Source organism: Ictalurus punctatus, chromosome 20 (assembly GCF_001660625.3).
Source record: "Ictalurus punctatus breed USDA103 chromosome 20, Coco_2.0, whole genome shotgun sequence".
Lineage (NCBI taxonomy): Eukaryota > Metazoa > Chordata > Actinopteri > Siluriformes > Ictaluridae > Ictalurus > Ictalurus punctatus.
The window spans coordinates 19,662,876-19,679,584 of NC_030435.2; the positions used below are offsets into that span (position 1 = coordinate 19,662,876).

The 16,709-nt window shown below is 41.2% G+C and overlaps 1 protein-coding gene across 1 annotated transcript in view; it reads right to left on the reverse strand.

Moving 5' to 3' along the window:
* The window catches only part of LOC108280289 (protein unc-13 homolog A), a 60,414-nt gene that overhangs the window by 23,368 nt on the left and 20,337 nt on the right, over window positions 1-16,709 (reverse strand). Inside the window, exons 8-24 of the mRNA XM_053673759.1 lie at window positions 14,618-14,647; window positions 13,399-13,612; window positions 9,249-10,325; window positions 8,707-8,809; window positions 7,405-7,451; window positions 6,397-6,475; window positions 6,251-6,256; window positions 5,962-6,036; window positions 5,615-5,834; window positions 4,616-4,843; window positions 4,334-4,475; window positions 3,625-3,794; window positions 3,234-3,349; window positions 2,130-2,293; window positions 769-922; window positions 291-359; window positions 106-195 (exon numbers count right to left, since the gene is read on the reverse strand). Coding sequence (XP_053529734.1) covers window positions 106-195; window positions 291-359; window positions 769-922; window positions 2,130-2,293; window positions 3,234-3,349; window positions 3,625-3,794; window positions 4,334-4,475; window positions 4,616-4,843; window positions 5,615-5,834; window positions 5,962-6,036; window positions 6,251-6,256; window positions 6,397-6,475; window positions 7,405-7,451; window positions 8,707-8,809; window positions 9,249-10,325; window positions 13,399-13,612; window positions 14,618-14,647 — 2,984 coding nt within the window. The remainder of the gene's footprint in view (window positions 1-105; window positions 196-290; window positions 360-768; window positions 923-2,129; window positions 2,294-3,233; window positions 3,350-3,624; window positions 3,795-4,333; window positions 4,476-4,615; window positions 4,844-5,614; window positions 5,835-5,961; window positions 6,037-6,250; window positions 6,257-6,396; window positions 6,476-7,404; window positions 7,452-8,706; window positions 8,810-9,248; window positions 10,326-13,398; window positions 13,613-14,617; window positions 14,648-16,709) is intronic.

Here is a 16,709-nt window from a genome sequence, read left to right on the forward strand (position 1 = left end):
GCAGACATTTAACTGTTTCAGTCTTATTGATTTTTTTATTTTTTTATTTTATTTTTTTTAATAAAAGACTTCCATCATGTGTGAGCGTGTAGGTGCAACACAAACCTTCATCCTGAAGAAGGTGATGCTAGTGAGTAGATCCACAGTTGACTTTAGATCCTGCAGACGCTCAGGACTGCTAGCAGGGAAATTATTCTGCAAGACATATGGAGTGTGTATCACACGCCTGGCTCGAGAGTGTAACTGAGGGTTAATGAGTGTGTAAATGAGCGTGTATTGTGCGTCAGTACCCTGTACATAGAAAGGTCGATTCTCAGAGAGTTATGGAGTTGGTCCAGTAGCTTCACAAACCTCTCTTTCTGCAGGACATACACACACACACACACACACACACACACACACACACACACACACACACACACACACACACACACACACACACAAACTTTTACAAAATAGTTCACACCAGCTGGCAGACATTGAGCATTCATGTAAAGAATTTTTCATTAATACACATTAATAATTGTGAGAGATAGCATCCATGTCAATCAAAGCGACACTAGCCAATCATGTATATCTTAGATACAGTGCTTTCCTCCAAGTCCGATGTAACAGGAACAGCAGATGTGACTGGCTGGATTCATGTGTTACTCTCAGCCTCCCTGTTGGTAGCAGGTGTATGATGGGGAAAGCAGGCTGGTGGGTTACAATTAGCAGGGGACCATATTGGGGAGAAAAGGGGGGGTTAGTGATCTAAGGTAAACGCACCCCGAAGTTGGAGGCGGCGAAGCGGTCTGAGGCGGAGACATTGTTGGAGGACTGCGTTGTGTGGGCGTAGTAAGCATTGATGTTGGCCAGCAGGGTGCTCATCACAGCTGGCACACCAGGACACATGTACTTAGATGACAAACATGCAAAGTGCCTGGAAACAGCACACACACACACACACACACACACACACACACACACGATACACAGTGCTGAACATTAATAGAAGAAAAAAGTTGAGTCAGAGTACGTAACAAAATGAACAAATGCACTGATAATGTTCTATACTGAAAATGTTCTATACTAAAACATTTTGGATTTCTGTTACATAAAGCAAACAGTGAGACATATACAGACCTATTAACACGTGACACATCTGTTTAAGCACATGGATATTCTCTCTGTATAACATCTAAAAATTGGGTTTACTACAGTGTTTACAGAAAATGACAAAATGCACTCCAATAGAGTTGTTTGTTAATTTCTTCCGAGATGTTATACAAGATGGTAATTAAGCAATGGCAACGCTACAAATTCTTTCAGTTGTTTTATTGAGATCATATTGGTGAAAGTTGAAAGGAAGTACCTATATGGTCAAAAGCTTGTGGACCGCTGACCATCACAGCCATATGTACTTCTTGAACATCCAGTTCCAGATTTCATCCCCCTTTGCTGTTACAATAGCCTCCACTCTTCTGGGAAATCTTTCCACTAGAGTTTGAGGAGTGTCTGTGGGGATTTGTGTTCATTCACCCACAAGAGCATTAGTGAGATCAGGCACTGATGTTGGGTGAGCAGGAATTGGGTGGTGTTCCAATTCATTCCAAAGGGGTTCAGTGGGGTTGAAGTCAGGGCTCTGCACAGGACACTCGAGTTCTTCCACTCCAACCTTGGCAAACCATGTCTTCATGGAGCTCGCTTTGTGCACAGGGGCATTGTCATGCTGGAACAGGTTTGGGCCTCTTAGTTCCAATGAAGGGAAATTGTAAAGCTACAAAGCATACAAAGACATTCGGTACAATTCTGCTTCCAACTTTGTGGCAAAAGGCTTGGGAAAGGCCCACATATGAGTGTGATGATCAGGTGCCCACAAATGTTTGGCCTTATCGTGTATTTTTCTTCATAGTTATCTATAAGCCTAATGATCTAATTATTTTCTTCTTAATAAAACACCTTCATTTTATGATCTAAAGACGCAAGGCCTCTCTGGTCTTGATATGTATGATATGATATGTAATTTGCATACTAGTAATACCCATATGCAATGGACGTCAGTGATGCCATTGAAAAAGTCCATTAACCTTACTGCTATTTCATAACATCTCTAATCAGCTCTCCGTCTCTCTCTCTAGCCAGCTTACGTCATGGCTTGGTAGATGGACTCCACTCCGTATCTCATGGCAAACTCGTCCACGATCTCCTGCGCTGTCTCCTCAAAATAGACTTTCCAGGCGTCGTCTCCTTTAGCGTCAGGAATCTTCACCACGCCGCCGTTCTGCTCTTCAGTGGTGTAGTGGAATAGGTGCTGCAGACACAAATGCCAATAAAACACTGGAGAAAAACCTCAATCAATACAGCCACTTTTACTGAAAGGAACCCACTGGTTTAGATTCAACCGCACAGAAAAAATGTATAGAAGTTGTTAGAAATGAATGTATAATAGACAACTTTTTGTAGTTTTTGTTGTACAAAAACACCCAGTGGGTGTGAACTTCTGCTTGGATTGATGGCACAAGAATGCATGTTTGAGCACATATCCAGTCTTCCATTATAACAGTTGATTTTTCCTCAGGACTGATATTGATATTGATTCTTTTTAAATGCCACACCGATCACACCTTTTAAACCGTGGTCATGTAAATCAATTAAGAAGCTATATCACAGGTCCCTCACTTCCTCTTTCCTTGTAAAGTAAATAACGGCATGTTTGAACAGGGTTTATTACACCATGAAGCTTATGGTATTTTCTACTATAGACATTTCTGATAGTTCAGAGTTCAAAAGTTGTGACATAATGATGCTTCTTAGTATGGCGGAACCAAGTGAAGCTCAGTTTGAGTTAGATCCTATGTCAATGGTCAATAATTTACCAACACATCTGAGGGAAATGCTGTTATTTCTGACAGTTCTTTCTTGTTTTTGTTTTGTTTTGTTTTTTGAAATAAGCAGTTGTCCTGCCCGCTAGGCTCACTGGTTCTTCTGGACGAGTCCGCAGTGCTGATTTTAGCTAGGACGTGGTTCTTTAATGGTGTACAGGAAAGGAATGGTTCCAGATTAGTCGCCATCAACAACACAGGCTGTTGCAAAAAAGTGATATGGCAGAGTTGACATTGAAACCCACTAACTTCCAGTTACTCTCACAGAAGTATTGAGCTTTCACTAAAATCCTGGGGAAAATCACATTATAATACATTCATTCATCTTCAGTTAGTTGACCCTGGTCAGTATACAGTATCTGAGCTGACCTCATGTAGGCAGGTGTACTGGACATGGTATGGAGCCACTGTCTCCTCTCCTTTAATTTCCACACTGATGTGCATGCGGATGGCTCCAGACACGGCCGATTTATCTGTGCGCTTGTCTGTGCAAGGAGGGGGAGAAGCAATGAGAGAGCAAGAGACAGAGAAAGAGAGAGAGAGAAGTTAGAGAGAGAAAAAGACAGGTCGTAAATTAACTCAACCTCCCTCTATTCTGAGATCCTTCTTATTTCCGCTTTCATTAGTTTTCATCAGTATGATTAAAATCTGACACACACACACACACACACACACACACACACACACACACACACACACACACAAACACACACACACACACACACACACACACACACACACACACACACACAGAGCTCACCCAAGTTGTACCACACGTCCATTTCTCCACTGAGAGTCCGGACCTCGATGATGGTCTGGCCCAAGAAGTCATCAGACTCTCTTTTGAACCTCTGTTTCACGCGAGATTTAATGTCATCGTCTTCGTCCCACACTCGCACCTTTATGCGATCGGATGAGTTGTGGCACTCGCTAGGAACATGGACACACACTCTGTGTTTGTATATGCTCACTATGTTTATATTGTATTATACCACAGAACTGATGAACTCTTGAATCTGATTGGTCAGAAAGTGTTGTTTAATCTTCTACAACAGCAGCTCAGACAGTCTGGCTGCAAGGCAAATCACACGTTTATATTAAAAAATTCTTCCTTTTTGTCAGTAACATGACAAGCAGAAAGGTTTCGTATTAAAACTGTTGACAATGATAACTTGTGTCGCAGATGGATATACCACAGGATTAAATGTAACTATAAATGTACAAAACAGGGAATGTCATTCTTTAATAAAAAAAATGTTGGACATTGTTATTGGATTATAGCTTCAGGGTGGTAACAGTACCTCAGCTTCGTGGTTGCCCTGAAATGTTTCATTCTATGCTTATCCTATATGTTATATGATTCCACCATTAGAATTTTCTCCATTGTACACTAAATAGTGAACCTGGCTTTAATGACAGACTGTGTTAAGCAGGCTAGGAGTAAAAAAAAAAGAGGGACAAGGGCTTACAAGTGGAAACTCTCATCCCACACAGGATTGAGGTTGCCATAGATGGTCTTGGTCCTTTTCTTGGTCTTGCCCACCTGGACCGTGACGTAAGGATCACTGGAGCCTGTCTTATCCTTGGCCTGCAGTCCTTGAGCACAGACCACTGAGAGAGAAACAAACATACACACACATACATCGACCTTCTTTTCAATACAATATTACTTAATGCATTTAATGTACTGTATTTCTAAAAACTTTTCTCCAGCAACATTCAGACAGGATTCACTGGCTTCGAACTCTGACCTGTGATGCTGATCTTGGCCGACCATTTGGACGTCCCGTCGAGTACGCTCTGCTTGATCTGCTTCATGTGGGTGCCATGGGTTGTCTTGGCCACACCGAACACCTCCTGGATGAGCTCGAAGATCTCGGGTTTGTTGCGTTCGCGGATCTTCATGCGGTCCTTCAGGACCATGATGATGTTCTGAGTGCGGTCCTCTGCCCCGTGCTTAGAGCTCTTCTCGGCAGCTCCTGAAACACAGAGCATAGCCAAGAGTCTAAAACATCAGATCCATGCTTGCTGAACAGATCCAAGCCTATGAACTGGTATGTTAGTGGAGAGAAAAAGAGCTCTTCTTTTTATGTGTTGTACCTGTTGAGATGATCGATGACTCAAAGCTTATACAATCATTTAATCCATAATTTTGTCAGTTAGTCTTATAATTTACTCCAAGTTTACTCTCTCTCTCTCTCTATCTCTCTCTCACACACACATACAATGATCTTGCACTCATTTGTGGTCTGGTGGTATTTGTACTGTATAACTATCAGATTATCGAACAGTTAAATGCTCAGATTGGATTTTGGGATTGCATAAAAGTAATATATATACAAATGAATATATGCAAATGTACGTGAATTTAAACAGATTTCTGCATGAGAAATGTCAACAGCCACGTAAGGCCTTCACCAAGTAACATTTATTCTATATTACATAATAAATTGTTGTGTTGCAATTTCTCTCATCAGGAAATCATATTTCTATGAATATACAAATGCATACATATGCGCTGCTCCTTCCCCTGGTAAACAAATGTTGCATGACCTGCATTGGCATACTGGAACCTTGTAGGCTATTTCATTTTATGATGCAATAACATTTGTCTGTTATACTTCTTTTTCCATCAGTTTCCGTGTTTCTTAAAAAAAAAAATGCAGAAAAACTCTGCTGTAACAATTTTTAGATAATGTAGGTTTACACAATGTGGGTATTGAGGTCATTGGCATATCATGCTCACTCACTCTGTAGGCAGTCGGCATTGAGGAGGTCCTGGCACTTTTCGTGGCATTTGACCCCGCACTCTGTGCAGCGCATGCCCTGACGGGCGATACCCCACAGCAGCCCCTCACACTCGTAACAGTAGGTGGGTGTAGTGGCTGTCCACACCTCAAAGTTGTGAGGAGTCGTACAGGAGATGGGGTAGATCAGAGCCTGGAGGGCCTTCTTATACACATGACTCTTCTGCAGTAGGAGACATGGAAACAGAAAACAGATTGTGATGCTTTTTGAACTAGATTAGTGGGTGCCAGTGGGATTAGTATGTTTTTTTTTGTAGACATGGCTACAGACACAAACACAGAGCACTCACCAGTTCCTCATTGTTGAGTGTGCTACATGCCATAGCAGATGTGATTCCGGCTTTACGAGAATTCTGAACCAAAGACTGCGTTCAGACACAAAAAGAAACAGAAAGAAAATCTGAATCATTTCTTTTAAAAAAAACTTCAACATTATACATAAAACAGTGCATTCACTCCAGGTCAATGGTTCTGGGAACATCACTAACTAACTGGTAATTTGGTGCGTGAGCTGCTGTAATTCATCAGGGGGCGGAGCTAATTTCTGGGCCGGAAAAATGGTTCTTGTGCCAAACTTACCATAGCCTGTGCAGAGGCAGAGGCAGCAAAAGACAGGGAGAGAAAAAAACAACAATGTTATATTCAAATACATACACAAAGTTATGTGATTTATTGCGCGCACAAAAAAAAAACATTGTGAAGATTTTGGCATGCATTTCACTCACCAGGTCCCGGACTAGTGGGATGGCTTTCCTCTTGCGTAGGTCAGGCATGCTGTCTATGCTGTACAAAGCTCCTCCCATTCTGCACGAACACAGGAAATAACTCATACCCGAGCACAAAGTCTGAAATTTCTCAAGAATATGGTTTTCGTCACTGCTGGTTCTGCTTATGAGATATATAAGTAGCTACACCTGACAGCTATGTTCACGATGATGACCCCGCCCCATAGTGACTGATAGGGTTCCTGACTAATAATGTCTAAATTCTAAACACATGCAATTGGCTGAGTCAGATCTTCGTGCCTCTCAACAGGCTTACACATTTCTACCTTAATGCCTTATAGCAGAACATTGCAATAAAGCTTTAAGAGCTGAGTGAAGGGGAGTTTGGGAAATATCTCACTGTTGCCACAGAGAATACCTTCCTTATATCATCCGCATTTAGATTAAAACCATAAACTATATCTAAGTTGTGTGTGTGTGTGTGTGTGTGTGTGTGTGTGTGTGTGTGTGTGTGTGTGTGCACAAATGAGTGAGTGTGTACTGTATTGTCAACCAATAAATAGTAATAACTAATTCCCAGTTAAAAGCAGAGAGCCTCTGATTTACATTAATTCTCAAATCCAATTAAAGTATATTACATATGAGCTCTTGATAGTGCAACAGGAAAGAGTTCACCCTATTGTTGGGAGACAGTGAGTTTAAATCCTCAGACGGCACAGCCTTCCATGGCCAGGAGCCAAGGGACAAAACTGGCTGTGCTCTCTGGGTAGGAGGGATGTCATACTCTCTCTCCCGTCAATCACAGTGACACTAGCCAATTGTGGGTGTGTGTGTGTGAGCTCGTATATGTAGAAACAGGCTGATAGCACTTTCCTGAGTAGATTATAGCTGAATATTTGTTAAATCATGTTTAAAAATTAAGTAGTGTAACAAAAGGTGACTCTAAACTTCATTTAATTCTGCTTACTTGTAAACAGAGTCTTCGGTAAATGCTTGATTTTGACTTACCCGCCCTTTCCAAACCAAAAAGACTGAGAATCTGTTTCTCCCCGTTCCTGAAATGAGATGAGATGAGAGAGAGAGAGATTGAGAAAGAGAGAGAGAAATGACAAGAACATTCATGCTGACATGTCTCTGGAGAGCACTTCACAAACCCTGATTAGGCTTGACCTACAAACCAAAATCAGCAATAGTTACAGCACTCATGGAAGTCACTGAAGTGAGGTACACAGTTATATTTTGGCCAAACCACAACAATCAACAAGATCCATGCACTCTGAGTCCAAGGGCTGCAATCTACATGACCTTCAATCATTTTGAGAAGCACCTGATTATAACAGCACTGCAGAAATGATTGAATCACAGTCTGAATAGTAGATTTCCAGGAAAGGCTGTATTCTCTGACCTTTACATGAATTACACACAGAAATCAATTAGCAATCATGGTAACAGCAATTAGAATAATTCTGAGGCAGGTTTCTGAGAATTCTGAGGCAGGTTCGTCTACAATTTTCACCTTGACTCAAATTTAATTCATTAGTGTAAAATATAACGATTGGTAGTAAATAATCTGGTCCCTCACTTTGAAGTCTCTGGGCAAAGAGAAATGTCACATGTATGATCCTGTAGTTGCTGTCAGCCAAAAGAGAAAACGAATTCATGCTTCCATAAGCTTGTGTATGCACACAAATGCTCAATGTGCAGACCTTCACAAAACCACCACATAACGTTTATACCACTAGAGCAGACCCACCTGACTCTCATCCAAGCATGGCCCATCTGAGTGAACATGCAAATCGCTAAAGCAATGAAAAGAGACTGGAGAGAAAACAAAATGGTGGGATACAGACAAAACAAGAAAACAGCCAATAATAACAGACAAAACAAAAGAAGAAGCAGTGTGACAAAGTTGCATGGCAGCAGTTATCTGCAGTGGTTAAAATATCAGCAAGACAAAGCCTTTTTAGCATTATTATAATTTAGCAAATGCATGTACAGTATATAAAATGAAATTCGGAAATCAATCTAAGTGCATCAAGCCAAAATGCTAGTAAAATAAAGTTTGTAAAGGAAACCAAGCAGTGATGTGAATTGACTATTGTAATGACTGTTGCCTTGAATCCTGTCCCAAGTGGGTTTCAGGTTTCCATCCAAGACAGCCATTCAAAAATCAATACTCCATAGATCATGCATCACTTTAGCATACACTTAATTCCCCTTCTGATTTAGCATCCAGATTCAGGATTGATGACCACCGTTGAACTTCACCCATAATAGCCCATGGAAGTAAGAGTATTTTTAAAGTCCTACCTCCTGCAGCTGCTGTCGGACCTTGTTGAAGAGCCGTAACCAGTTCTCTTTAGCTCGTACTGCTGGGTCTACTGGCTCCTTCACCTCCTCAACTTCTGGCTCTCTACACAGATAAAAGGGAATGCAGGCATGAACAGATCATTTAGGATTTGATTTAACAATCACACTTATTTGGTATTTGTGGAAAGGTTTGGCTGTTTTTGCTGCTTTATTTAGGTTTAAAACTTTGGACACCTGGATACCAACCATCCTACTGAAGATGGAGCTCCTACAGGGTTCAGTTCCACTGCAAAACTAAATGGAACTAGGTTAGTTTGGGTTTGACCTGAATTAGGACAGTAGATTTTAATCCATAATATAATAGCTACTGATATGGACTTGAGCCTTCAACTCCTGAAGGACCACAGCATTGCACAAGTCAGTGTTTACCATCCATTTCCTGGTCAAAAAAATTATTAGATGTTGAGAGACAGCCAACTATGCAGTGCTGACCCATATTTTTACTAATTATTTGCTGCTGTGCATGGGAGTAACAGCAATACCTGTCTGGATCAGGCTCTAGTTCCATCTCCTCTGGTGGTGTTGTTGGAGGGGTGATCTCTCTCTCTTTTTCCTCCAGTGGAGACCCTTCTACTGGAATTTCCTCATCTTTTGAAGGTGGCTGCTCTTGCACTGGTGGTTCCTCAATGACCTGTGTTTCCTCTGTTGGTGTGGTTGGTTTGGTAACAGGGGATAAAGGTTGAGCATTGGTTGTGGGAGTCTGGGTTGGGGATTCTGTGGGTTTGGCTGTGGTTGGAGCTGTTTGTTGGATTCCAGAAGCCGGAGGTTGGACTGGTGCAGCTTGGGGCTGAGATGCTGCAGGTTGTGGTTGTGGTCTTTGGGGTTGGGGTGTGGGTGCAGGAGGCGGTGAGGACATTGACATAGATCCACCCAACCCAAAAACAGCAGTTAGAGGTTTAGCCATAGCAAAGAAGGACTGGACAGATGGGATGGGACCTGTAGAATGCTGTTGCTGGAGAGGTGGCCTGGCCTGCTGCTGTGTTTGATTGGGTTTGTTTGGAGCTTGATTGGTTGGTGGTGGTTGAGTAGGAGCTTGATTTGTTGGTTGTGTAGGAGCTGGACTGGCCATCTGGTTTGCATTCTGGCCCTGTGGCACCTGCTGTGTTGGTGGTTGCTGATGCAGGGATGCCTGTTTCTCCAGTGGTGGCCTGGAGGTTGATGGCACAGCCAGTTTGGGTGCAGTGCTGGTAGGGGTCGGGGTGTATGGAGGCTCCTGATCTTCGCTGAGAGCCTCATCAATAGGGCACAGATCTTCATCATTATAGTTGAAGTCATCCTCTTCACCCTCATATAAGTCAGCATCTTCAGCATATGGGCCACCATCTTCATAAAGGGCACCTTCCTCGCCACCATCTTTACTGTAGGCACCCTCATCACTGTAGGCACCTGTTGTCTCGTCTGGTTCCCAGTCAGGAGAGCCTTTGCTGTAGGAGACGGATGAGTGGCATGAGTGGTAGGAGTCATTCTCGTCATACAGCTCCCGCTCACCATACTCTTCTTCACTTAGCTGTGAGCTACAGTGGCTCAACTCTGCTGATGATGCATAGCTTCCTGTCGGACTAAACGAGAGAAAGCAGGAGAGAGAGAGAGAGAGCGAGAGAGACAGAGATTAGTATCTGCTTGGAGATTACTGTATAAAACTGACAGGTTCATCAAAGTCTATTTGTGGAGGCTTTATGGTTTTAGCTTGGGAACATTTCTGGAAAAAAAAAAAACCCTTTCTTTTGTAAATTGAATTACTACTTAGAATGTTTTTTTTAATGGGTTACCCTTGACATACAGCGTAGGATACACTTTTTATTCCTTTAAGAAACCAATGAGACAGTGATGGAAAGAGAATATCACCCTATCACACATACACCCTTAGAAAACAGGGATACTCATGAGTTCTTGGAATTGTTAAGAATTGTTCTTAGCTTCTTAAAGAAATTCTCTGAATACTCTGTTGTACAGATACATGTAGAATTTTAATATTTTCCCCAGAGGGACAAATCAAAGAATCCTTAGAGGTATTAAATAGAATCCTTTTTTTCTAAGAGTGTACAGAAAAGGTTCTTTATGGTAAAGCCATTTTTGGTTCCCTGAAGAGCTTTTCCTTCACAAAGCTCCACAAAACTCCACATAATGGTAACCCATGGCATCGAAAATGGTTCAAAAATGGACAATGGTTAAAAATAAAGCTTCCAAAATAGTTATTCTATGACAACACTCACAATATCTTTTGCTGTTTAATGCTCTTTTTGATAGGTAATTGTATAGGGATTGCTTAATATCTTGTTCTGAAGGTCCCAGTACTCTATATTGATATAAAATATCAATAAAAGGTTAAATAAAAATAATATTTGAAGTACCAGCATTAATTAGACTGTGGATAAAAGCAGAGATTGTAAATCTTTGGTCTGTTGCGTCAGGCAAGAGAATCATCCAGAAATTAGGATATTATATAACAGTATACAAGAAATATGAAGAGGAAGAGTGAGAGAGCGAGAGAGAGAGAGAGACAGAGAGAGAGAGAGAAGCAGAAACTGAAGGAGGACTTGATGTTTCATTTGATATTGCGGGAACAGAAAACAAACTCAGATGAGAAAGCAAACCATCAATCTAAAAGATGGAGCTACTTTGGCAGTCGTGGGATGACTAGAGTGGAAAAATGTCACGAACAACAAAGCTGACTCATAAAACAACCCCCCCCCCCACACACACACACACCCACACCTCATTCTCTCTATGCTGTGATTCTACCACCAGCTATTTATGCATAAACACAATGCGGAAGAGACCTTGGGAGGCTTCGGTTTGGAGAAAACCACCGGCTATTCCCAGTGTGCCAAGCCAGTTACATCATGCTGAGTGGGACTCAACCAACTGTTAGGATATTCCTGAGTTTTGGCAGTAAAAGCACTTTGACAGCATGCTGTGAGTGAAGCTCTGTAGGTGGACGATTTAAAAGCGGTGTTTTAATACATTAAGAGTCTTAAATTTTAACGATGGATTACACAATCCTGAAGAACTCCTTGTAAATTGTTTATTTAAATAATGTTCCTGTAATTCTAATTAAGGTTAATAACACGTGTATATACACATATATTTGGGCAATGCCTTTTTGGACCTAAATAGAATAAACAAGAGCTTGTTGGAATTTATGTCTCATAGCTGCATCAAAACTCAAGAAGGAGCTATATAGAAAAAACACATTCTTATATTTTTGAAATCTAGCCAAATTTAAGCAAAAATATATCCAAATGTAGATGGTGCAAAACACGAGAAATCAGAGCAAAGTGCTTGAGAAAGGTTAGAGAAAATGAGGAAAAAAGAACCATTATTAAAGAAAGACACATGGATCAAATATGATGAATGAGCCTATTAAATACAAGGAGAAGGGAAGGAGGAAAAAACACAACACTCATCCACCCACCCACCCACACACACATACACACACAAACAATCTGACCCACATACATTTAGACATACCCAAGTTAACATACACTTGTATGCGTGCATTTGCTAAGACATTCTCATCCTCGTACACTATTGACCAGTGGCATTTATTGAATAATGCATGAAGCAACGCAAGATAAAAAGTGGTTTTATGCACAAAGCACACCACAGGTCAATACACACACCCACACACATCCTGAAGTAGGCCAGGCGATGCTGTCATCACCTGCTCTGTTTAAGCGACGCTACAGACACCAGGATCAAATGAGCTGCTGAAAACTGCTTAAACAATGAAAATGTTTGTCCTCCAGCTAGAACCATTTAGCAAAACATGATTTAACTGTACCATCTGGCTTTAACTTTCTAAAGGGCTTCTAACATAGAACCTTTTCTAATGGAGTGTACTGTAGAAAGCTTTGAGGTTGTTATTTATGTGATCAAATGTGATTATAGCATAATATAAATAATATAACCACCACTAGATAACCTGACAGATGTCAGTTAGAATGAATAGATTATCAAGAGGTGTGGTTATCTGATCAAATTAGCTCCTCCCATTCCATTATTTTTTATTAGTGCCACAAACATAGATATTTATTTGAGATTTAATTCCAACAGTTCGAAAGCTCAGAATCATAAATCAAAAAACAGGTTAGGAGTCAAAGAGTCATAAAGCTCCAGCGTCATAAGTGTACAATATAAACCCTTTTCTAAAGGCTGTACAATAATAACATTAATGGGTTATTTTTAATGATGTTAAATAGTTTACAGATAAAGTGTGAGAGTGAAATTTGAATGTTTTATTCATGTGTGAAAAAGAAACAAGAACACAGCACATAAAAAATGGATCAGCCAACGAGTCCTTTGAGTCCTTGAATCAATTTGTGAATCGATTCGTCAATTGCTCGGTGCGTGCCAGTTAATTGGATATTTCCTTTAAAGAATGAGATTATCCTTCATTTAGCAGGTCCCAAGAGTTATAATTAGGAATTCGATAAGATGCTCATGAGGGTCTTATCCACACCTTTTTGGTGAAGCCAGGGTCAATATGGAAATGATATATTACAATTTAACCAAAAACCCCTTGCAATTATTATCTAGAACCAATCACAGCAGATGAGAGAGCAACATTGTGGGTTAGAGCACAGACTCTCTCTCTCTCTCTCTCTCTCTCTCTCTCTCTCTCTCTCCTACCTGATTGCTCTCTGGTGGTCGTAGTCGATGATGTCACAGCTGTGAATAGAACGGGTGTAAGTGGCTCGGTTGGTGCGATGCTGCTGACCCATGGGGTATTGGTGGACGGAGGCGTTGGGCTGTGATGTGCTATAGAACGGTGGTGGGATGCTGTTACTTGTCTCACTGCGGTAATCACTGTCCCGGTCATCCACTGCACTATCTGGGTCTTCATCTACACATAGGAAGTGAGCGTTAGCAAAGGATTTAATTTCCACACAAATATAATGCCAAACCAAAACAAAACCCTGTTTTATATGAGCCTGCAGAATGAAAAGCAACAATGGACTCTACCCCTTCAAAATGAGATTACCACAAGAGCTAAATCTGGCCCTCGGGGAGGAAGAGGAGGAAGACTGTGACTCATTCAGGAGTGGAGTGTGGTGCTGTATTCAGGAAGGCTCCAGTATGAGTCAAACCTCTTATTAGTGGTATGCTTTGGAGACGAGAGCCAAGATTGGGTGAGGGGTGGCGTGACAACTGGGCCGATGGGCCAACTGGACCCTCGCCAGCAGGTCCATCTGCTAATCCACACATCAGCAAAGTTGTGTGTGTGTGTGTGTGTGTGATGCAGTTAGTGTGTGATCCACTCATGCTCTTTTGGTGATGCTATTGGAAAGAAGGTTATGTATTATATTGTTTTATTGTGATTCTCTTGATATTTTCATGGTTGCTGCATAATATGGAAGTAAGCAACTTGAAGAGATGGTGGTATTTATGATATTACAGGATATTTAATATGCTTAAAGGATTTCACGGGAGTGTTCTTCATCTTTTTCAAAGCTGCTATGAACTTGTAGCTACGTTAAGCTCTTGCTAAATCACAGGAGAAAAATAAACACCTGGGTAACATTTTTGGAGACCAAAGAGACAGTACAATTGATTGTCTCTAGAATTCTTAGCTATCGTTCACCAGAATGCTATCATTACCTTTATCATTCATTTGATTAAAAATACAAAACACTGTATTACTATTATAATGTAATATGATTACATTTGGGGTCATTTGTATTATCTATGAAAACTGCATTCCATCACATGTCCTTTCCCTGAACACATGTGTGCTCAAGGGGAAAAATGTATCACTTTTATAATTTATAAAACATATCACTTACTTGGCAATCCAAACATAACCCTTTGATCATAGCATGCAGCTTAATGACAGTAAACAGTGACTCACTCTGCTGTTCTCCCCACAAATTCCAGTTACCTGTAAGAGAGTAGACATACAAAGGACACTCAGGTTGGTTGAGACTAAGCGTTGATTTGTGGGATAAACAAACCAGCTGTAAAGTACCTGCATATACTGTATTTTAATGAAAGTAAATGTATAGTCAGAATTGCTGCAAATCTAGCACACTGGAATATGTGCTAAGGTATCTGTAGATTCATCTGTAGATGGACGCTAATGAAATGTGAAATGTGTATACTTCTCTCCAACACACACCACTTCAGTAAATCCTTTGTCAGGGAAGGAAAACAGATTTCACCAAATGATCATTTCACACACAAAAACCTTCAGACTAGCCCCAAATATTCCAACAATATTTCTCCCATAAGGTCACTTTGGTGCCCATAAATTTATGATGTAAGGATATTATCCACAACATTAACCCCTTTCCCTCTCTCAAGCTTTGAGGTTTTAATTACAATAGAAATAGTTAGGGGGCAGTGGTGGTTTAGCGGTTAAGGCTCTGGGTTACTGATCGGAAGGTCGGGGGTTCAGGTCCTGGCGCTGCCAAGCTGCCACCGTTGGGCCCTTGAGCAAGGCCCTTAACCCTCTCTGTTCCAGGGGCGTGGTATCATGGCTGACCCTGTGCTCTGACCCCAACTTCCTGGCATGCTGGGGTATGTGAAGAACAGAATTTCACTGTGCTGTAATGTATACGTGACCAATAAAGACCCATTATCATTGACACACTGTCTGCACTTACACTTTGCTCTTGTTTGTGGAAATTTTTTTATTTAATTCTGATTACTTATATTTAAAACAAGAGCCTGGTGGCTGCACAATATTTTTAAACACCAATTTGGCCTAAAAAAAAGAAAAGAAGCATAACCCTGGTGATTCCTGCCCCCATTTTTGACCACTAGGTGCAATAATCTCAGTGGAGCTAAATGGGGAAGTTAAGCCCAGTGCCAACTGCCCCATGACTGTGCTATCCAGAAAGGTGAGCAAATCAATGGAACATCAACTTATATACAACAACTTACTACATGGCCAAAGCTTTGTGGATACCTGACCCTCACACCTATATGTGCTTGTCGAACAGCCCATTCCACATGTAGTCCCTCTTTCCTGTTCTAATAACTTCCATTATCCTGAGAAGGCTTTTCTCTAGATTTTGGAGCATGGCTGTGGGGATTTGTGTTCATTCGTCAACAAGCGTATTAGTGAGGTCAGGCACTGATGTCGGGTGAGGAGGTCTGAGGTGCAGTCGGTGTTCCAGTTCATCCCAAAGGTGTTCAATGGGGTTGAGGTCAGGGCTCTGTGCACGCCACTTGAGTTCTAACACTCCAACCTTGGCAAACCATGTTTTCATGGAGCTCACTCTGTGCACAGGAAAGTTGTCATGCTGCAACAGGTTTTGACCTCTTACTTCCGGTTCCAAATTGTAAAGCTACAGCACACAAAGACATCCTATACAATTGTTTGCTTCCAACTTTGTGGCAACAATTTGGAGAAGAACCGCATATGGGTGTGATGGTCAGGTGTCCAAAAACCTTTGGCCATATAGTGTGTGTGTAAACTTTTAAATAGTTGGTCCCTCACAAAAGGTAATTAGCATATCAATTGAATTTAAAATGTATTAAAAAAGCCGCCACTTGTTAAACGTAACTATAAATGGATAAAAAGTATGGGATGTTATTCTTTCATTAATAAAAAAAAATGTAATCCATGGCAATTTGCTGTGGTATAAGGGAAATAAAACCCTTGGAGAAATGCGTTCACTGAAAAATAATCAATGTTGGGGTAGTAACTTATAATATAACAGCACATCCTGTCATGTTTTATTCCTTACTAGACTCACCCCAGTGATCTTTCCCGTTCCTCTCAGCTAATGGAGTGGAGGAAATCACACAGCCTTTATTATAGGCGGCTGTGATGCCTCACCAGCCTGTGATTAACACAATGTGGGTCTGGCAGGTAGCCAATGACAGTCTCCAGCTGCCTGTCACAACCAATGACAGGCCACTTGAGTGTAGCCCAGCCCACTGGAACCTGTGTAGTAAAATTAGTAACTGTGGCAGTAATGTCTTTAAGGTCAGAG